The 20248-nt window shown below is 36.5% G+C and overlaps 1 protein-coding gene across 6 annotated transcripts in view; it reads left to right on the plus strand.

Moving 5' to 3' along the window:
* CCDC66 (coiled-coil domain containing 66) overlaps positions 1–20239 on the plus strand; it is a 42989-nt gene extending 22750 nt beyond the window's left edge. For 2 of the 6 annotated variants that reach the window (XM_090148185.1, XM_090148183.1), the window contains 18 exons: positions 1080–1141; positions 2288–2352; positions 3435–3457; positions 4778–5195; positions 6248–6383; positions 6534–6637; positions 7600–7724; positions 9467–9598; positions 12098–12351; positions 12729–12813; positions 13468–13629; positions 14417–14564; positions 15002–15115; positions 15818–16290; positions 16805–16842; positions 17023–17303; positions 17728–17855; positions 18577–20239. In XM_090148185.1, coding sequence (XP_090004311.1) covers positions 1080–1141; positions 2288–2352; positions 3435–3457; positions 4778–5195; positions 6248–6383; positions 6534–6637; positions 7600–7724; positions 9467–9598; positions 12098–12351; positions 12729–12813; positions 13468–13629; positions 14417–14564; positions 15002–15115; positions 15818–16290; positions 16805–16842; positions 17023–17303; positions 17728–17855; positions 18577–18660 — 2832 coding nt within the window. In that variant the 3' untranslated portion in view covers positions 18661–20239. The other 4 variants (XM_090148182.1, XM_031608275.2, XM_090148187.1 and 1 more) reach the window with 4 other exon arrangements.
* Positions 20240–20248: the final 9 nt, after the last annotated feature.

The following is a 20248-nucleotide window of genomic DNA, read 5'->3' on the forward strand; positions in this document are numbered from 1 at the left end:
AAAAAAAAAAAACAAAAAAAAAAAAACACCCACAGGTTAGCAGATTCAATCCACATTTGTAGTATATTTAACTATTTAAAAAGTCTTCTCCCATGCAGTAACAATGCCAAATCCAAATGTGGCAGCATTCTATATGCAAGTTCCAGTGAAATGAATTCTTGGAGCACCATCTCAACTTTATTTGTACTGTAACTGCATTTACCATCCCAATCCAGGCCAACACCTCATTTTTCTATCTTTCAAAACCTACCACTAATGATGCTGAATTTAATCATTGTGCCAACCCATTTATCCACCTAGAAAATGAGAGTGGGTTTTCCTGAATATGTAAGTGACTGAAAAACCTCTGGGTCACTTAAGACCAGATATTAATGGTATATATGTGTAAGTATCAAGACAGATACCTCATGGGATTTCCACAACACCTACTTCCCTCTGAACCCTCATGCTCTTACCTTGCTTATATAGGCTATTAAAAAGTTTAATCAACATGTGACTGAAGTACTTTGTGTAGTGTTTTGTCCTTCAGAAAGACCCACGTAGCCCAGAAACATTTTTATTCAAACCTCCTGAATGAGTCAAGAAGTTGGGAATGCTGATGATTAATTCTTCAGGATATGAAAGAGGCTGCTAACTCTTTTCCCACAAGCACCCCAACAGTGCTTGAATTATAGAAACTATACTATCTCCCACATCCTCCTTTCTAAAAACATATGCACCGTAAATAATTTTCTGGGACAAGTAGTAATAGGAAACATTATTTATTCTTCAAATATTTCACATCAGTTTCTATCATGCCCACGATAGGCAAGAGTTCTGAAAACTGGGAATATTTTAGCATGCCATCAGAGTAATTGGGAAGGTGGGATGAACTCAGGCAGGGTTAAAAAGTGACTTTGCTCCAGTTTCTGTTTCTCTGTTTCACTTTTTTGTTAATATCAACAAAAATAAGTAAATGAGCTTTTTCCAAACTCTCTTTTTGCTGAAGCTTAGCATGTTATTAACTCTTGACTTTGTACGTTTACTGTAAAACTGATATGTCCAAAACAAAAGTTGCTCATATTTACTGTCTTCTGCAGCTACCAGAACTGAAGCTACGTAGCAGTACTCACACTGCTGTGTTACAGTCATCAACTGTACGGTATGAACTCTTGGCAGCAGCTCGTGTATATTCGCTTGCAATCAGCATTAATACAGAACTTAGAGGAGATGTTTATTACTTTCAAAGCATTCCCCTCCACCGTAACACTACCACTAAGGGGATCTGAAGAGCTGGGTGTAGAATAGATTTGTAGCTACATCATTTAAGCACTAGTTTTAGTGTCAGCTTCAAATGGCAGCATTTGATAACTACGTACAGAGGTGCGAACTGCATGCTTTTAGAAAGAATTCGTTTTCACGCTTGTCTAGCAAACCACTAATACCTAATTCATAAAATATGCCAAAAATCCTAACAGATTGAAACTCGTTTCAGGAGCAAAAATAAAAGCCGTTTTGAGCCCTTGGTAAGATGGTTTCTTTAGGGCAGTTAAACTTCTGCAGGTATGTTTGAAACTATATTGCCACCTGCTGTCTCGAGCTGAAATCAGGAGGCAATTCTTTTGCCCCCCAAAAAGAAAGATTGAAAGATTTTCACTGGAAGGTTAGGAATATGAATGCTGACTCTATTGTCCGGGAGAAAGAAAGAAAAAGAGGACTAGTAATAAAATAAAATAGTAAGTTGCAACGTGGAACGCTTCAGAAATTGCTGTTCCGAAGCAGTACACGAGGAGACAGAAGGCGCTCCCTCTCCCTCCCTCGCTCTCCCTCCCCAGCCGCTCCCCGCCGCAGACTCCATCCCCCACAAGGCGCCGCTCCGCCCGGCCCCGCAGTGTGCGCGCAGCCCGTTGGCGAAGCGGGGCCCGGCGGAAGCCTATCGCCTCCCGACTCCTTGCGCGGGGCCGGCAACCGCCGTACACACGGCGCGAGCCCGGCGGCCCCTCAGGCTCCGCCGGCGGCCCGGTCGGGCCATGAACCTGGGGTAAGGAGGGAGGGACCCGGCGGCCGGGAGCGCCGCTCTGCGCGGGGCGGGACCCAGCCCCCGCCTGAGCTCGGCGCCTCGCGGCCCGCTGGTGCCGGGGGGGGCGTGGAGCCCGTGTGGGGAGGGGGCGGGAAAGGGCCGGCGGCGCGTGAGGTGACCGGAGCGCTGCGGGCGGTGTGAGCGCGAGGTGCGGTTTGTTTCAGCCTGCGGATCTCACCGCGGCCTCTTCTCTTCACCGTTCCGATTTTTCTTTCTGCCGTTTTACAGAGATGGGCTGAAGCTTGAAACTGAAGTGCTGGACGGGAAGCCGAGGCTGATTTTAGCCGCTTCTGGTATTTTTTGATTATTTACCTGAAGGAATCTTTCAAGCTCCGGCTGATGTAATACGACGATTTCTGCAATTTAGTAGCACCTTGTTACCAGGGAAAAAGAAGCCCGGTGACTCCGTGCTTGATTTACACAGAACTGTATAATTTCACACTTAGAGTACTTCAGTGGTTGGTAGCCAAGCTTTATCATTTTCACTAAGCTGTTATTTAGACCAGATCTCAGTGCTGCACACTAGAAAAGACCAGCTCATTAAAGCTTCATGATGAGCCTGTCTACACTCTCATTTTTTATTTATGAGATGTGTTGATGTACAAGCACAGAGCCACTTTCCCTAATTGTTCTACAAAGGCCTATGGCACCCTGGCTTGCATCAGCAGTGGTGCAGCCAGCAGGAGCAGGGAACTCATTGTCCCCTTTGTCAGCTGTGGTGAGGCTGCACTTTCTGCATTTAACAGAGGGCTGAGCCCAGTGAGGTATTATGGAATACTCTGAGTCAAAAAGAAATGGCAGATCACTGGAAACAAAGCCTCACAACACCTCTGGAATGGTGGAATGGCAGTACTCTGAAAGTGCTTTCATTTAGTTCAAATGTAGCTGGTATCATTTGTTGGACCATAGATGGCCCTATTCATAGCATTCTAAGAGATATCATTGCCATTGACTCCAAGCCAGGATTTAACGCCCCCCTTTAAAAGTGACAACTTAGTATACTCCCAAATTTTATTACTTTCATCTGAAGTGTAAAATATTATTAATAAGTTGTTTTGCAGTCAGTCAGAACAGTTAGCATTTCTGGTGTCTAATAGGTAGTGCAAAGAAAGCACGGTACTTTTCTGTGCAACTGGAAATAGATGGCTGGAATATATCTAGGTAGGTTTTTATTTGTTTTCCAACATACATTTGAATTTTTTATACTGGAAGAAAAAAATACACGTATACTGGGCAGATTTACAGGAAGGTACTTCCCCCTTCCTTACAAGATGTCTGATGACTGTAATAGCTCATGAGTTTCTTAAGATTTATTTTTCAGGAAGAAGTTGCTATTAAATACTGTTCTCATATGTTTGTGTTTGCTTCCCAAAAGATAAAGCAAAGCCTGCAATGAAGGTAAGTGAAAAAACCTACATTTTATTTAGAGCACACATTATACCATTCAGTTTGTTGGCAGATAATTTGAAATGTCTCAGTATTTGTAATCAGTTATGTTTATGAAAAAAAAAAAGGGGGGGGGGGTGGAGGTATTTCTCAGGTTCATTATAGCTGTAAAAAAGAATCACAGGGTGTCCTCAGTTGAAAGGGACACACAAGGATCATTGAGTCCAACTCCTAGCTCCACACAGAACTGCCTAAAAACCGAAGTCAGTATCTAAGAGCATCGGCCAAATGCTTCTTGGATGCCTGCAGACTTGGGACTGTCTGTGAATCTGTGAATCTCAACTTCAAAAAGTTCAGCAAAAAATTCAACAACTTTGAATTATAAATTCTGTGACAACTTTTGCCATCACAAAATGGTTTTGTTTTGTTCCCAATAAGTTACAACAGCGCAGGAAATCATCTCAATCTGAACTCTCAGATATTTTAAAGGGATACTGGTAAAATTTATCTGAAACGTGTTTTACTGTCCATGTAGTCTCATAGGCTGTGCTTGTTTGAGTAAACTGGAATGCCATGAGCTGGAGAGACAAAGCGATGAATGTTTCAGTATCTGTGAGATAGTTACAAGTGTATACCAAAGACCCTGGAAAGAGTAACAGTTACAGAATGGAAAAGATTGAGACTGAAATAATACTGGTTGTATGATGAACCACACTTGAAGCCATGCTTCAGAAATGCCAAAGAAAATAAGAATGTTTATGAATTCTTTTAAATCTTATGCTATATAAAATTATTTTTGTGTCTTCTAAATATTCAGATTTAGGTGTTAAGTTCTCCCTTAAGGTATTTCAGGACAAGGGGAAATGATTTTAAGTTGGAGGGAGGGAAGGAAGAAGGAGGATGTCAGGGAGAAGTTCTTTACTATGAGAGCAGTGAGGTGCTGGAACAGGCTGCCCAGAGAGGTTGTAGATGCCCTGTCTCTGGAGGTGTTCAAGGCCAGGTTGGATGGGCCCTGGGCAGCCTGGTCTGGTATTAAATGTGGAGGTTGGTAGCCCTGCTTGTGGCAGGGGGGTTGGAGCTTTATGATCCTTGAGGTCCCTTCCAACCCGGGCTATTCTGTGATTCTGTGATTTCTAGTACTCATGAAGATGCTTTACTGTTTTTTTTTGGTTTTTTTTTTATGGAGTTAGTTTCTATCGATGGAACAAAGAAGAAACAAAACACTGGTACCTGTTGCTCAAGTCTTGTTTTTGTTACTTATGAGAATTGCTTTCCTTAATGCAATATATGCTGAATTTTTTTTTTCTTTTTTTTCTTTTTTTTTTTTAACAGATGGGAAATAAAGCCAGAGTGCCTAAACAGACTTTGAGAATAAGGCACACTGGGCATATGCTGAGGTCAACACAAAATGCTTGTATTAATCAGGAAAACTTAGCAAAATCAAGGAGTGGATCGAGCTTATCAATGTCAAAAGGTGAAAGAGTGCAAGTAACTAAACCTTCCTCACGTGAAGCCACAACTAAAGATCACTCTTTGATTTTCCAAAGAGACACCACAAGCAGGAAGCCCAGTTCTGAGAATCTTGATGTTCAAGAAAGTAAACACGAACCTCAAAATACATGTATATCAGCTGAAGACTTAAGAAGTTCGGTGTGTTTAACACAAGAACAGCTTCAGCAGATTTTGATGATTGTAAAAGGAGAAACTAGGCATATATCTGAGACTCCCAGTGAAAAGCAAGAGGAAATGGGTAAGATACAGTGCAGTGCAATTTTCATACAGTTAACTGACGTTAGTTTCATGGAAACAAAGCAAAATGCGAGGCTTAATTTTGGGTTGAGTTCATAATTTAAGTTTATTTGCAGACTACTTGCATACTACTCATTAATGGTATCAAGACCAATACTGCTTGCTATTACAGATGTGAAATTGCCTGTGTTAGGAACCAAACAGCTGTTAATTTTAACCATAAGAACTAGAAATGGTTTGTTAATATTCTAATACTTTACAGAATAAAAAAGCAAGCAACTCTTGTCAACATTTCGTACTAAAACTGGGGGAAAAAAAAATAGTGGAAAGGTACTGAACCATTAACATCAAAATTTTGAGAACAAAACCAGAGTCTGAGCAACCTGCTTGAGCTGTAGATGTCCCTATTCATTGCAGGGGAGTTGGACTAGATGTCCTTTAAAAAGCCCCTTCCAAATCAAATGATTCCATGATTCTGTGGAAATAACTGTCATCACCACACTCAAAAAGCCTCAGAAATGCAGGCTTTTCTGGTTGATCGATGAATTCAGATATTACTGTGTATCTTAAGAGCAGTCTTTAGATTTTCTTCTGACCCCAAGATGTACATGCATCTTTCTGCTTAACTGTAGTACTACTACTGAGTAGTGTTCATTCTGCAGTTCTTATGCTGACAAGCATGACAACTATTATGTATCTTCCTGTATTATCACTCTTATTTTTGGACCCGTGGAAGAGGTCAACTCTGTCACCACAAACATGGCACATTGAAAGTAATGAGCTCCCTGGCAAGTGCAAGTGTTTACTGTAAGTCTAGCATTCTAAGAATACCTTTGAAGTTTTAACTTGCATGCCTCAGCTGTACAAGCAGGGCAGAAAACAGGTTTGTTAAATAGTTGTGAGTTTGCAAGTCTCCTTTGTTCCTTAAGTAGTAAGTATTGAAAAATGTTTAGTGGGCACATATGTTTTATTTCCTTGTGCACGTATATATGCATATATGTACAAATGTGTAAATATATATACATTTAGGCATGTATATGTATTCTACTACAGGCACTAATGAGGCATCAGAGGAAACCATTGTAGCACTGCTCCAAAACACTTGTGAAATTTCATCTGTTCCAGATGAGCCTAACTCTAATTCAAGCAGGAAAGAAGAGTCATATCCACAACCAAGAGAGAAAGTTATGTACGTAAATCTGTGTTATTGTCCATGAAAATTTTCTCCAGTAATGAATTGTAGTTCTTAATCATGGTAAGAATTGATATAAATACTAATCAAAAAGTTATGTTTAAAATCAACAGATTTTCAAGTAATTTTTTTCTCTCTCACCTACAGAAAGGAGTCCTGGAAACCCGCTGACATGTTTAGTAGCTTGGGTGAAAGAGAAGGAGAGAAAGCCTTATTAGAATCAAAAAAGAGCCAATGGAGGAAGGAACTAGGTACTCAACATAAACAGAATTTGTATTCTTATGAGTTTATGACACTAAGGATGCCAACAAACTTTGCATTACTTATGCTTCTGTAAGTTTACTTGTATCAGTGCAATTGCTACAGATTTGGAAGTTATCTGCTGTAAATCTCTAGAACAGATCAATTCCCAAACCTCAAAAAAAAAAAAAAAAAAAATCTACATAAAGAAAATCTATAACTTCTTGCAAAAAAATGCTGCTAAACAAAAGAAATAGGGTTGTGGGGGTTTTGTTTTGTTTGTTTGTTTTAAATGCTTCATATTATAGGAGTTATTGGCTCCTGTTGGTTTGATCACTCCTTCACTCCTTGCTGGCCATTATCCTTAACAAATTACTTTGTTTCTTTTAAGGGAAAAGTGTCACCTGGTCTACAGGGATACAAATTGCATTTGACTTTGAAACAGTTTGCAGCCCTGTCCCATCACCAGCCACAGGGAATCACTGTAGGAAGTTAAAACTGTTTAAGACAGTGCTGAAGATTCCATGACAAATTAAGCTATTTATGATTGACATATAGGAGTGTTTTTTCTACAACTTATATGTAGATGATCTGATTATAGGGTTTGATGTTTGCAGTGTCCATTGGTTTGGTAATATTAGCATATTCTAATCTCATTAATCTTAACAAAGTGGAGATAACTGATATGCTGTGATTGATTGTTGTTTTTAGCCTTCAGGGTTTTGCAGTCTTCTCAGAGAAATTACCCTATTATCCTCTGTCTCTGGACAGAGACTCAGTGGCCATCCTCTTAAAAGCAAAGTCATGTTTGAGCTGTTAGGTCACACAATGATGACAATCTTGTAGTCCATTTTCCAGTCAGAATTGTAGGGATGACATGCCTATCTTATTTATTTTAATAAATGCATCTACACTCTGTATTAGGAATTTTTACTAAAGTTTTGTGCGTTTCCCCCCGCTTCCTTTCCTGAAGATGAACAGGTAGCACTGAAGAAGAAACTGAAAGAAACTTTGGAAGGAGATGTGGTTTATTTAGGGGCAAAATCTGGCAATGATAAAAACCATACAGAAAAAATGGAAACAGCTGACCCAGATAAGGTAAGGCTATCTATAAACACTGAAAAGTACACAGTTTTGTCAGCACTGTTACAGAACTCTTGAGCTCTTAATTCATACAAGATTTTCTTTTCTGTACAGATCCAATGTTAACTGGAAGCAGAATCAAATTTCAGTGGTTAGTTTAAGCTCTTTGATGGCATGATGTGACGCAGCTCCCTATATCAAACTTAGCTTTTGCTCCAATTTTAGTTTTATCAGTTATATGAAGTATCACTACCAACCTCTTCCTTTCTTTGCATGTTGATTACTATGAGGTATGAATCTTTTCCAATTATGATTTGAGGCATAATAAAGTGGTTATTATAATAATAAATATATAATTATTTACATTGTTCATTAGCTCTCTAATATACCTACTTGCTTACATAATATTAAGCATAGCATTTTGATTTTAACTTGCCTTTCAAGTAGTCAGGTGTAACTGAAAATGGCATGTCAGATAAAACATGACTTTGAGGAAGCTGCTGACGAACAGGTGGTTTTTATGCAATATCAGTTATCATGGTAAAAATAAATGGCATCTTTTGGCATAATTTAAAAAAAAATAACCACCCTGCCCCCATAAGAATTCGTTTCATTGCACATAAGTAAAAACTACTGCATATGACATGCTTAATTACAGGTTTTGTCTGAGGTTCTAATGGGTAGCAGCTTCTAGAAAATTGGTTTATTTGTTTTGTATACATTAAAGGCTATTTAGTTCAAAACAAAAACAACAAAAAATTAAGTAAATCAAGACTTAAATAAGCAGTCACTTTATTTGCAGACACTGTTCTCAGCTCACCAGTTGTTAGTTGATTAGCATTTGTTTTAGGGGTAAGATTTAGCTTGCATGCAGTTGTGGGTTATTGTTTGTTTGTTTTCCTTATTTAAAGATAACAGATATATAGCTTCAGTAGTTCTTTTAGATCAAAATAATTCAGTCTTTTAGGTCAAAATAATTCAGTAAAGCACATATCTTTGTGCTCTATCTAGAGCATTGTGTCTGAATGAATGCCTATCAAAATATGGGCAGTTTATAGACTTGAGTATAATTAAAGGCTGACATGAAGAGCAGTACTTGGTGTTAACTGAATTTTTATTTAGCTTTTAGGCATATGTTAAAGAAATAGATAAGTGGGAACATATCAAAAGCAGAACCACAGGAAAAAAAAAAAAAAGGTTTTGGTGCAAAAAAGCTTAAGAAATTGGGTTTGAAAAGACACTGACAGAATGTTGTTTGTTTTGTTTTTTTTTTTTGTCAGATAGCACTGAAAATTCTCAGTGTCACTGGAGTATCCGTTTGTTAATTTATATGGATATCCATTAATAAGCGCGAAGACTGAAGATGCTATCTAGAATTTACTTGAGTCAGATGAGTGATCTAATGATCATGGAGCTGAATCTACCTGAATCACAGACTGAGCAGTGATCCACAGCAATAGGGAGGAAGGATTTTTGTTCATGATTGTCACATTGTTTGGAGAAAGAGGCTGATGGATCAAGTTAGAATAAGATTCAATGACTGGCTTATTTTGCATCTTTCTAACAATTGAAGCATTTTTATGGAACAGTCAAACACTTAGTACAGTTACAAGCTTACATTCATTGTTTGTGCAAGAGAACAGCCTAGTTCTGCCGAGTAACTGCAGACACAGTTTCCTGACACGTCTTTGTTATGTGGCTAGACAACGTAGTGAATTTTGTCTACAAGTAATAGACAAGCATTTATCTTATTACAGGAAGTTGTGCTACAGGAACGACCTTTGAGTGCTTTGAAGCATGAGCAACAGAAGAAGTGGCTTGAAGAGCTGGACAAACAGAAGGAAGAAGCTAAGCTACGAAAAATAGAAGAAAAAATGAATTTTTCAAAGGTATATGTGGCTTAGAGAGACTTCTTGGAATAAGAAAATCTCGTTGTTTCAATTTTTGTTCTAAGAAGAAAATTGAAGTCTTAGACTTAAGAACTAGTTACAAAGACATAATGAAATATAATATGTCCAATTTTTGATCATAAGATCACAGGCAGTAGGTGTTACAGTATTTGCCTGGCAGGGAACAATGTGCCTAGTTTGGTGTGTTAAAGTACTTGCTGTGGAGATGAAAACAGCAGTATTATTATACCCCTGCCTATTTAACCCATATAACTACCATGGTTTGAAAGGTTGTAAGGTCTTGCAGAGACATGAGTGAGACACCTTATAAAAAATAAATTTCCTGTAAGTTACTGAAGGAGATGAGAAGAAATTGTTAAGAGACATCCACTGTGCATCACAGAGATATTCAGATCCTGTTTCTGGAAATACTATTTTGATATATGCTTCTGAAGCTTTTTAAACGATTGTTCACCCAGAAGGATTGAAGAAAACAGCCCCACTTTTCATAACATTCAGGTTTTCCAGGCTGTTGAATGTAGATCTTTTACACTGGATCTCAAAGAAAACTTGCCCAGATAATTTGTTTGCAGTCCAGTTAAGTGAAGAGACTTCTAATACTGTCACTATTGACTGATCTGGGCAATATATCTCATACCCCTTCAGGTTCTTACTATGGAAAAGTGACTTCCTTTACTCTGTTACTATTTCTACCTTATTTCTGATTTTAAGGTTAATGAAGTATTCTACATTCTTATACAGACCGACATACTCTTTCAAAGTCTCTTCATCTGTCTCTTGAAACGAAGAAACACACAGCAAGACTGTAGTGTTGTTAGAACGCTGACTTCCAAATTACTGTACAAAGGTTTAAGCCAGAGTAGTATCTGTTACCACATATGAGATATGTTCATCATGCTCTGTGTTATCAGTTAACAAAAATCTCCGTTACCACAAGTCACCTCATAGGAGTGTTTGTAATCTGTGGCCTTTTTTATCAGTATGCTGTAGTTTTTACTCTGAGCTGAAGCATTTATTACAGCAGTCGCATAATTCCTATACAGAAAATCATTATCTCAATTCTACGGCTCACAGTAATAGAAGCTTCCTATCCATCCTCTTAAAAAAAAAAAAAAAAAAAAAAAAAAAAACACACACAAAAAAAACCCACAACAACAACACAAACACCACACAACAACCAAACCAAACAAACCAACCCCACCTTGTTGCTAAGGTCAGTTACATACTTACAGCATGAACCTTCTCCTTTCCTAAGCCCTGAGGGAACTGAATTTCCTTTGCAAATGGGACATTTTGTAGCTGTGAAGGTAACACAGCTGTAAAAGATTCCTGCTTAAGGTGCAATGTTTTTTAATTTGATGGGTGTGGCACAAGGAGATGGCTGCAGTTACTAACTTGACAATAATCTACTTCCAGCCTCTTGAAAGAAAACTGCACACACTTAATCTTTTTTTCTTCATCTTCCTGTTTGCATCTCATGTTACAATCTGAACCTTTCTGTACTACAGACTTACATAACACAGATATTTTAACTTCTCTGATACATTTGCAAATCAACATGTTTAAAGGGAAGGCAAAATTTACTTAAGAAATGGGAGAAAGATTTATTTGGATTCTTATTAAGATTGTGTTATTGCTTCCTTTAAAATAGGCATAAAACTTCTCTTCAAGAAGGGATTCTTTCTGGTTTAAAGAATGTAGTCCTGGAAAGCTTTAAATAGAGTATGTTAATTTGCATTCTGCCAAAAAGAAATCTTGAAGTAGCCATCTTACAGTCTTCTCAGACAAACAATTATGAGACTCAGAAGAAAAAATGTTCTCAGTACCTATAGCAAAAACAAAGGTGCCTTATGTAAAATATTCAGCTGCAAAAATGGAGCCATGAAGATAAGGCTGTGTGATATGGAAGGGAGTCTTAAAAAGTCACTTCTACAGAAGTTTTGGGTACTTTGTTAGGATTGGATTCTTAAAAGAATGAAAGAGATTCTAGAAGACTGCTTATTTTATAATAGGCCTGTCTGACTGAAAATAAGAAGGTATAAAGTAGTATCTCTGCACAAAGCACAGTAATTCTGCTGCTGTCCATGTTTGAAGTGATGTGGGTAAATGTGAGCGAGTGTAAAACCTGTTCACGTTCTTAACTTATTCTTTGACTTTTTTTTTTTTTTTTTTTACTTTTTTTTCACTTTCTACTTTCTGGTTTGTTTGTTTTTGCTGAAAATATTTTAGAAGCACTTTACTGCTGATCAAGTATATTGATCCACAGTATAATTTCTGCTCTGATTTGCATTTTAAGCAACAGAAATACTTTGGTTTTCCATCTAAGCAATGAACTGTTCTGTGTGTTGTAACTCCATAACAAAGATTTTCAACTGTTGGTGTTGTACAAAATGTGTTGTCTAACTCTTTTGTTAACTGTGCTTTGTAGAAAATGTAATTGAGCACATTTCCGTTTTTTGTTGCTTCGTATTTATTTAGGCTGAAGAGCATGACAGATGGGCAATGCATTTTGATTCTTTAAAGAACCACCTTAATACTAACGCACAACACCCCTTAAATGGAATGTACAAAAAGCAGCCTGAAAGTCTTTGCCTGTCACCTGACCCTAAGGAGCTGACTGCTTTTGTTCACCCTTTCTCACCTGCAGCTTTAGGCAACTTCATGCCCTCAAAAGTGGGAAATGCAGAAAAAGGTGCTAAAAACAATGCTTTGGATCACAGTCAGAAAACCAGGTGAGTGAACTTTGTAAGGACAGTCATCTTCCCATCCAGTTCACTTCTGGTACCCCCTAGAAATTAAATAAATATTTGAATAAGATGCCTTAAATCTGATCTTTGGATCTTGTTCATTTGGCTTCTGCTTTTTTCAGAATTGCATGTGGCTTCACTTCTGAAATATGCATATGCTTCCATTGTTCATTAATAAAATTTACTGCAAGTAACTGTATTTTTTTCCTTAATATAACAAATTATATAAATTTAATAATTAATACAATGCAGTTTCATCAGTATGAAAAAAATTACTTATAATCTGAGAATTCTAATTAAAGAAGGCATTTGGATTTACTCTTTATGACAAGAAAGCCACATACATGTTTCTTTCTTTGTAGCTTCCTTCGTTCAATGACAGCTCTCCTGGATCCTGCACAGATTGAAGAGAGAGACAGACGGCGGCAGAAGCAGTTAGAACATCAGGTGGGTTTCTGTTTTAAGGTGTAGAGCTATTTTAATGAGAAGAATGGAAAAAAAGTGAATAACGCATGATAATTTAATAACACTGAGGCAGTTGAGACAACTCTTAGACTTCAGATTACATCTACACGTGTTTAATAGTATTCCACTCAGCCTCTATGTTTTTTTAATATTTATATTCGTTGATTGTATTTCTGTTACTGAAATCTTGGCTCAAAATAATGCAATGTTGCCTTTAGAACTCCAGTAAGGTTCTTTTTTCAGTCTCTGCTACCATCAGGAGGGCTGATACTTACATCTACCTGTTCTGTGAACTTTACATTGAAAACATAAAAAGAGACTTTTGTTTATCTCTGAGTATTTTGACTTCAGACTGCTTTGCCAGGCTGATGGTTCTAAAAAAAAATGGGAAGGCAACTAGCCATGTTTTGAGAAATTGTAAGAAAAGAAAAAAGCATCTGAAGTACTTTCTAGTTAATAGCATGATCTGTTAGACAGCTATTTTCCCTACTACTGTCACATATATTAATAAATTGTCTTCATTTTTTTATCCTTCCAAATGCAAGTATCATGGATGTACACAGAAGAATACAAGTACTAGCTTCTAATTCCCTTATTTTCATACCTTTTAATTCTACTTTCTTATGATACCATTAGAAAGCAATAATGGCTCAGGTAGAAGAAAAACGGAAGAAGAAACAACTGGAAGAAGAGAAGAGAAAATTGGAGGAACAAGAGGAAGAACAGCGCCTAGCACGAGAAAAAGAACTGATGCAGAAACAGTTTGAAGAAGATCTGCTTAAACAAAAACAAAAGGAGGTGGGTTTTTGTGTTTTGCTTAGATGGAAATCTTTTACTGACTTGTCTGAATGTAGTGAAGTTAAATATTGCAGGTAGTGGGAAGACCTATGAGGTAATCTGTTTTGAAGTACTACACTAGTATAGTTTTTTAAGTTCTTTGAAAACTAACAGTGTATATTTTGAAAAAGGATTTTGCTTCATGTCAATTAAAATGACTGTAATTGCTCTACTATATAGAAAGAAACTCCTTCAAAGATTCAAATTGGTAGTCAGACTTCCAGATCATTGACTGCAATAATACTGTTTCACTGAAGAAAACAGTTGTTTCCCTTCAAAATGATGCTGCCTCCTCATTTTGAAAACTGACATTTTGATATTTGAAATCAAGATCTGTTTCCTCATTTAATACGGTACCATACAAGTTTAAGGCAAGTTTCTTTTTTTGGATGGCCTTTCGGGAAAGTGAATGGACAAGAACTGGCAAAAATTCAGGTGTACTTTCAATTAAAGCAGAAATATGCATTTTAAATGCAATTTTCAAATACAAAAAATACATACTTAGCTCTTTCAGGCTAGGATTGAACAACTTCATTAGTACAGCAGAGCTTCTGACTTTATCATTTAAAAGTTACACATTAGGTATTGCATCCAACTCAGCTAGTTTTTGGTTTGTTTCTTTTTGTTTAAGATACTCTACTCAAAGCAAGAAAATATTTTGACATTATTTATGTAAACATTTGGGATTACGTGGAGATTAAATAATCATATTCTCAAAATTAATTCCTACATATACTTTTTTTTTAAGGAACTTGTGATTCTGAAAACAAATGAGCTCTATCAGACAATGCAGAAAGCTCAAGAATTAGCACAGAGATTAAAACAGGAACAGCGCATCCAGGATTTGGCTCAGAGGGGACATGACATTTCAAAGCTTAAGAAGAATCTTGGTGGAGGTAAGTACCGCCATTTTGCTGTTCAGTTTGCCTATTCCTTTGCTGTTTGTGTGCAAACTGAGTGGGGATTTTTTCCCATTTTTGTAACGAGAAAAACAAGCCTGAAATTGCTCCTTTGCTTCAGAAACCAAATTTAATTTCAGCTTATTTAAAGAATCTTCCCAATAATATCAGTGTTCTAATACCGTGAATACCATATCTTAGTAATCTGTAAACACTACTTTACATAAAGGAAGAAATATAAGGCTATTATCAGGAGTGCATGTGGAATATTCAGACCTACAAAGGATTGGATTGATTTTCAGTGAAACAGGCAGTATTTTAGGATCTGAATCATAATTCTCAATCTTTTGCTTTGAGTTCTAAGCTAGAATAGTCTGACAACATGATAGCATAGTTTAAATAGGATATGAAAAAAATTTCTTGATTCTTTTTAGGTGGCAGTGAATTTGAAAACTGTAATACTGATGCTTCACATCAAAGTCATAATTTCTCTGCTGACATGAACATTGATCAGCAGACTTCTCGGAAAGACACTGCCGTACAGACAGGTAAGTAGTCCTTCATTTTAGTCACCCTGATGCACCTTACAGACAGACAGCAGGACAGCTAAGTTGTGTAACTGTGCAACAGGGCCAAATCGCTGTCATTCAAAATTGAATAAAACTGAAAATAAATCTTGGACAGATTCAGGCTACTGAAAATATAATAATATATCACCGTATTTTTCTAAATCAATTGTAGGTCTTTATTGGGTATTTTTTATTATTTTTATTATTATTTTTATTTTTTTATTATTTTTTTATAATAATATATATAATAAAAATTAATATTTTTATTATGTTTTTATTATTATTAATGGGTACCTGCCCATTACAAATTCAGATCAGCCACTCTGAAGTACAGTGTTGGCTTACAGTCATGGCCATAAGCCATGCAGGACTAAATTTATTAAGGAATTGAAGCATATATTGTTGTAGCCTTCAGGCTTATATCACATGCACTGGTATTGAGCTGGAATGGGTTCTTAATGAATCCTTAAAGAAACATTGTCAATAATTCTGGAATAGGAATACTAGACCCATTAGAAAATGAAAGCTTATATTCAAATATTTAGAAAAGCTTTTTACAATTGTTGCTACTTACCCAGACAGAATCTTCTTCCCACTTGAAAAGTGAAAGCTTTTTTATTTCTATTTGTTTAGGCCAAATGTTCAAATAGTTTACTCTTAGATCTAATATACTTTTTTTAGATGACTATACTTCTTCAGCATGCATTGATACAGCTGAGGAAAGAACTTTATGTTGCGGGTCACCGGATATTTCCATAGAATATAAAGAAAGTTCTAACAGCAAAAAATACCAGAAAGAAATGCAGTATACAGATAAAAACAGAATTTCAGGACAAGAGAATGGTGACATCCACAGAGAGCTGTATGAACAGTATGCAAGAAAAGAAAGACAAATTAAACCTTCAGAAAAACCTGGCAAAAGACCTGACTGGAACATAAACAAGCCTGAGAAAAGATACATTCCAGCATCAGAAAGATACCCCAAACCACTGCAAAAACAAAGGGAAGAAAATAAAGCAAGACGACAAATGGAGCTGCTTCAGTTGGTAGAAAGAAATACCCCTGGGAATCTCTACCAAAAAAAGGGTTGTTGTTCAGATAGGTCTCCTTCACCTCATGAAGAACTGAAGAATAAGGGACACAGAATCAGAAAGGTAACTATTTTTTCTCTAAGAACAATGATTAATTTTTTTTTTTTTTTAAGATTTATTTCACTCAGCTCTGCTTGGACATAATTCAAGCTCTGAGAATTTTCCTACTACCTCCCCTTTGTGTGCAGAAAAGTATTACAGCAGTTTTTTTTCAGCATGGTTGGAAGAACATTAAATGGCTTAGCTTTCAGTATTAGTTCAATCTTCCAAAGTCTATATTCGCTTTATTGATAATCATTATAGACTTATTAAGAAAAAGTGCATACAATTTCTGCTTGTGCCTCAAGCTGCCATAGATGTAGAGAAGTAGAATAAGTTCTTCTATTATTAGTTTAACTGAGTTCATAGATACTACAAGTCTCTTTAATGCACGTCTTTGGTAATATCTGTCTCCTGTGAGAGCTCAGATCATGCAGTCCTTTCAGAATTTCAGAACAAACATTTGTAATATGAGTGTTTAATATAAGAGCATCAAGTTTTGTACTCATGCTTTTGACTTCTTTGTTTTTTTTCCTAGGAAGAACAACTCTGTAAGAATCATTTGAATGAAGAAAGGTATGTCAATATTCTGCATTAATGCATTTATAGTGGAAGATGTACATTTTTCTTTCCTGATTTTTAATCTTTTTTATGAACTTAGATTCATCCAATTGTCCACTGTAGTGCAGAATGTCTTCTCTCCACTGTTTATCAAACTTCTGTGGGTTTTATATTAACTGGAATTGTTTCATACAGATCTGACTCACCACCTGTTCCAGCAGTTAAGAATAGATTACAAGTACAACAAAAACAGATATGCACCAGGAAATTGGAAGTATATAATAATAGTAGAAGAGAGAAAAATACCAAGCCAGATACACAGCAGAAGAGCTTCCCTCCTGCGGTTCCAGAAGCTGGAAGGCCTCCTTCTTCACAGTTCATTCCGTATGTTCGAACAAACGAAGTGTACTATCTCGATCCAGATGCACCAGTGACCAGACCTTCAACACACGACCCACAGTATCGACAGTTTAATGGTACTGCAATGTAATGTGATCTGATTCGTGTAGAAGAGATGTCACAGCATTTCAGTTCAAAGTTCTGTGTTTTGTTCTGTTTGTTATTTGCTTTTACTGAATTTTGCAATAACCCGTATTTGTCAGAGCACTGTACAGAAAGCCTGTGCAACCAAAACACAGAACACAAATTCATAAAAGAAAAAAAAAACATTTTTAATTCTTTTATCTGGGATTTTTGTTTAGTGAAATATAATTGCGCTTCTCTGGTATTAGTACATACGGCTTTTGGTTTTAGGAGTCTAAGTAGTATTTGACTTAGTGATCATAATATAATAGCAACCCAAACTTGATTTCTACAAGTTGTGAAAGTCTACTACTTCAAAATTTGAACAAATTTATAAGCGTATTGTTTATTAATTTCATATATTGTATTTATTTTTAGATTCTTACCAAGTGCCACGACAGATTTTCAGCTCTGATCACACTAGAGATCCTCTTCTAAATCCTGATGTAGTTAAAATCAGAGAGAGACAACAAGCAATTTTAAAAGGACTGTCAGAACTACGGCAGGTAAGTGAAAAGTCATTGCATAAGCATATATGTGTATACATACTAAGGTCAAAATGAATATTGCAAACTAGTACATAGTCACAAACATTAGTCTTTCAGCCATTTTTTTTTCCATTGTCTATGATTGAACCCTGACCTCTACCTTTATTTCTCTGCATTAATTTTGCTTTAGTAAATGCATTGCTTCCACCTTTGTTCTCTCCATATTCTCTCTTTAAGGAGTCTTTGGTCATTATATTAGCTATGAAACAGTGGAGAACTTCAGAAAACTTGAAACCAGGAGAATGGCTTTGTTAGCCTAACTGTGAATACCTGGAGGCTTACTCATACAGAGCTGTTACATGTTACATATCATGCAGTTCCAACTGTTTTTACTTCAGGGTTTCTTCATTTTCTAGTACCTGTGAGAGCGATTAACAAAGCGGGAACCTTTTAGCTTTTGTGTATAAATATGCAGCAGCACATCCTAATACTTGAGACACTGTTCTAGGTCAAATTGTAATGCTGCCTTAGAACATATTTAATGTTAGCACTGTAAATCAGTACCTGTCAACCCAAATTCCCTCCCTTCTGAAAATATTGTGTTGTCCTGCTTGAAACTCTGCATTTAAAAAGCAATGTATCTTAACAAATTGTTTTAAAGTTAAAAGCAGTGGCATGTTATTAGTTCAGACTGCTTGAAGGAGGCAAAGCATTCACATTCCTATTCCATTCATTTCAGGGCCTCCTGCAGAAGCAAAAGGAGTTGGAGTCAGGTCTAATTCCTGTTAAAACTCAAGAAGAGAACTTTATTTCACCATTTTGAAAGGTACTTAAGACTGTAATGAATTATTTAAATGTAGAAGGACAGCATTTTGCTACTGTAATTGTGAACCATCTATATTATTTTTATTAAATAAATTATTATGCAATTTTTGATAGGATTACAGGATCACATTACTTTTCAGAATGAAAATTAATTTAACTACATTTTCAGAATAGTCCTTGTGCTGCCTGAAGACATATCCACTTAGTAGACACCAAAAGACTGTAAAAAATTGCTACATGGATTTTTGTGGTACTGTGTTTGTTTTTTTTTTTTTTAAATAAATAAGATTTACAATTCATTGTGAATGGCTTTAAGAGAGGGGGTAGATATTTTTAAATATAGGAGACTGATTGTACGTTATTATTAAGACAGGTGTAAACTTGGGCCTAAACCTGTCAGATTTACCACTGCAGAAATGCTGTCTCACACCTCAACTGAGAGAGGATAGTGACACTTAACATGGTAATGGACTGAGTCCGTGACAGCAGAATTCAGTTTAAAGAAGTCAACTTAAAAACAAAGGTCTGAACAGCTCAACATTGAATGCTTCCTGCTGGAATTAAACATTAGATTCATTTCCTTTTGGGCTTCAAGATATAGGATAATTTGAGGTAGAAGTATTTTCTGCAGAAGGTGCCTAATCTGAATTCATTTTAGTTGAGATACATGATAAAATACCACAAAACCTCCAAACTTTTTTCCAGCAGCAACTGTTCTAAGAAATAAACAGAATATGAAAGGTATCTTACCAGCAGCAGCTAAGGGAATGAAAGCAGACTCTGTCCTCTCCAGTTGCATGCCAAGTCCCATAATACGTGAGCCCACACTTAATGATGGACTTGCTAGAATGGTCTTTCACAAAATCCATTCACAGTTTGTTGATAAAGAGATAAGAGTACTTACCATGTAAGTGGTAAGGGGCAGTGTTAACAGCTATACCAGTCTTGTCACAGTTTGTCCTTAATTTAAAGAAGTGAATGAAACAAGCATTCATACCCAAGAGTGAATGGTGTTTTCTTTTTAAAGCCTATGATTTTTGACCAATTCTATACATTCCAACTAACTTTGAGTTTACAGTTATTTAGTTTCAAACACTATTACCCATTTCTAAACCACCCGTCATTCAAACACTAAGACCAAATTACAAAACAGCAAAGAAATGCCGTTTTAGACAACTTGAAAACAAGAACAGTGAACATAAAAGTCAGCACATTAGCATATGTAAAAACACAAATTGTATCAAGGGTAGCACTGAGACACCCCAGCTGTGTACCTTCAAGTTACTGTTATCCAGCAGCCTTAGTGAGATGATGCATGAGCTGAGTCAAATAAAGACTTGCTTCAGAAAAGTAAGGTTAACTCAGCACACGTGAAATTTGAAAGGTCAAGCTAAAAAAAGATAGAACTCTACATGTAGAATAATACCAAATCTAAGAAGCAAGAAAGCACCAGGAATCACTATGCTGAAGTAGGGCAGGAGGCCGGTTGAACTACTGAGGTCACTAAAACATCACTGCTGTAGTTATAAGGGGAAGATACAAGTTTTAAGATCATTCTGATATTGCTCTAATAATTACACAAAGTG

The sequence above is a fragment of the Phasianus colchicus genome, chromosome 11 (assembly GCF_987193195.1).
Source record: "Phasianus colchicus chromosome 11, bPhaCol1.hap1.1, whole genome shotgun sequence".
Classification (NCBI taxonomy): domain Eukaryota; kingdom Metazoa; phylum Chordata; class Aves; order Galliformes; family Phasianidae; genus Phasianus; species Phasianus colchicus.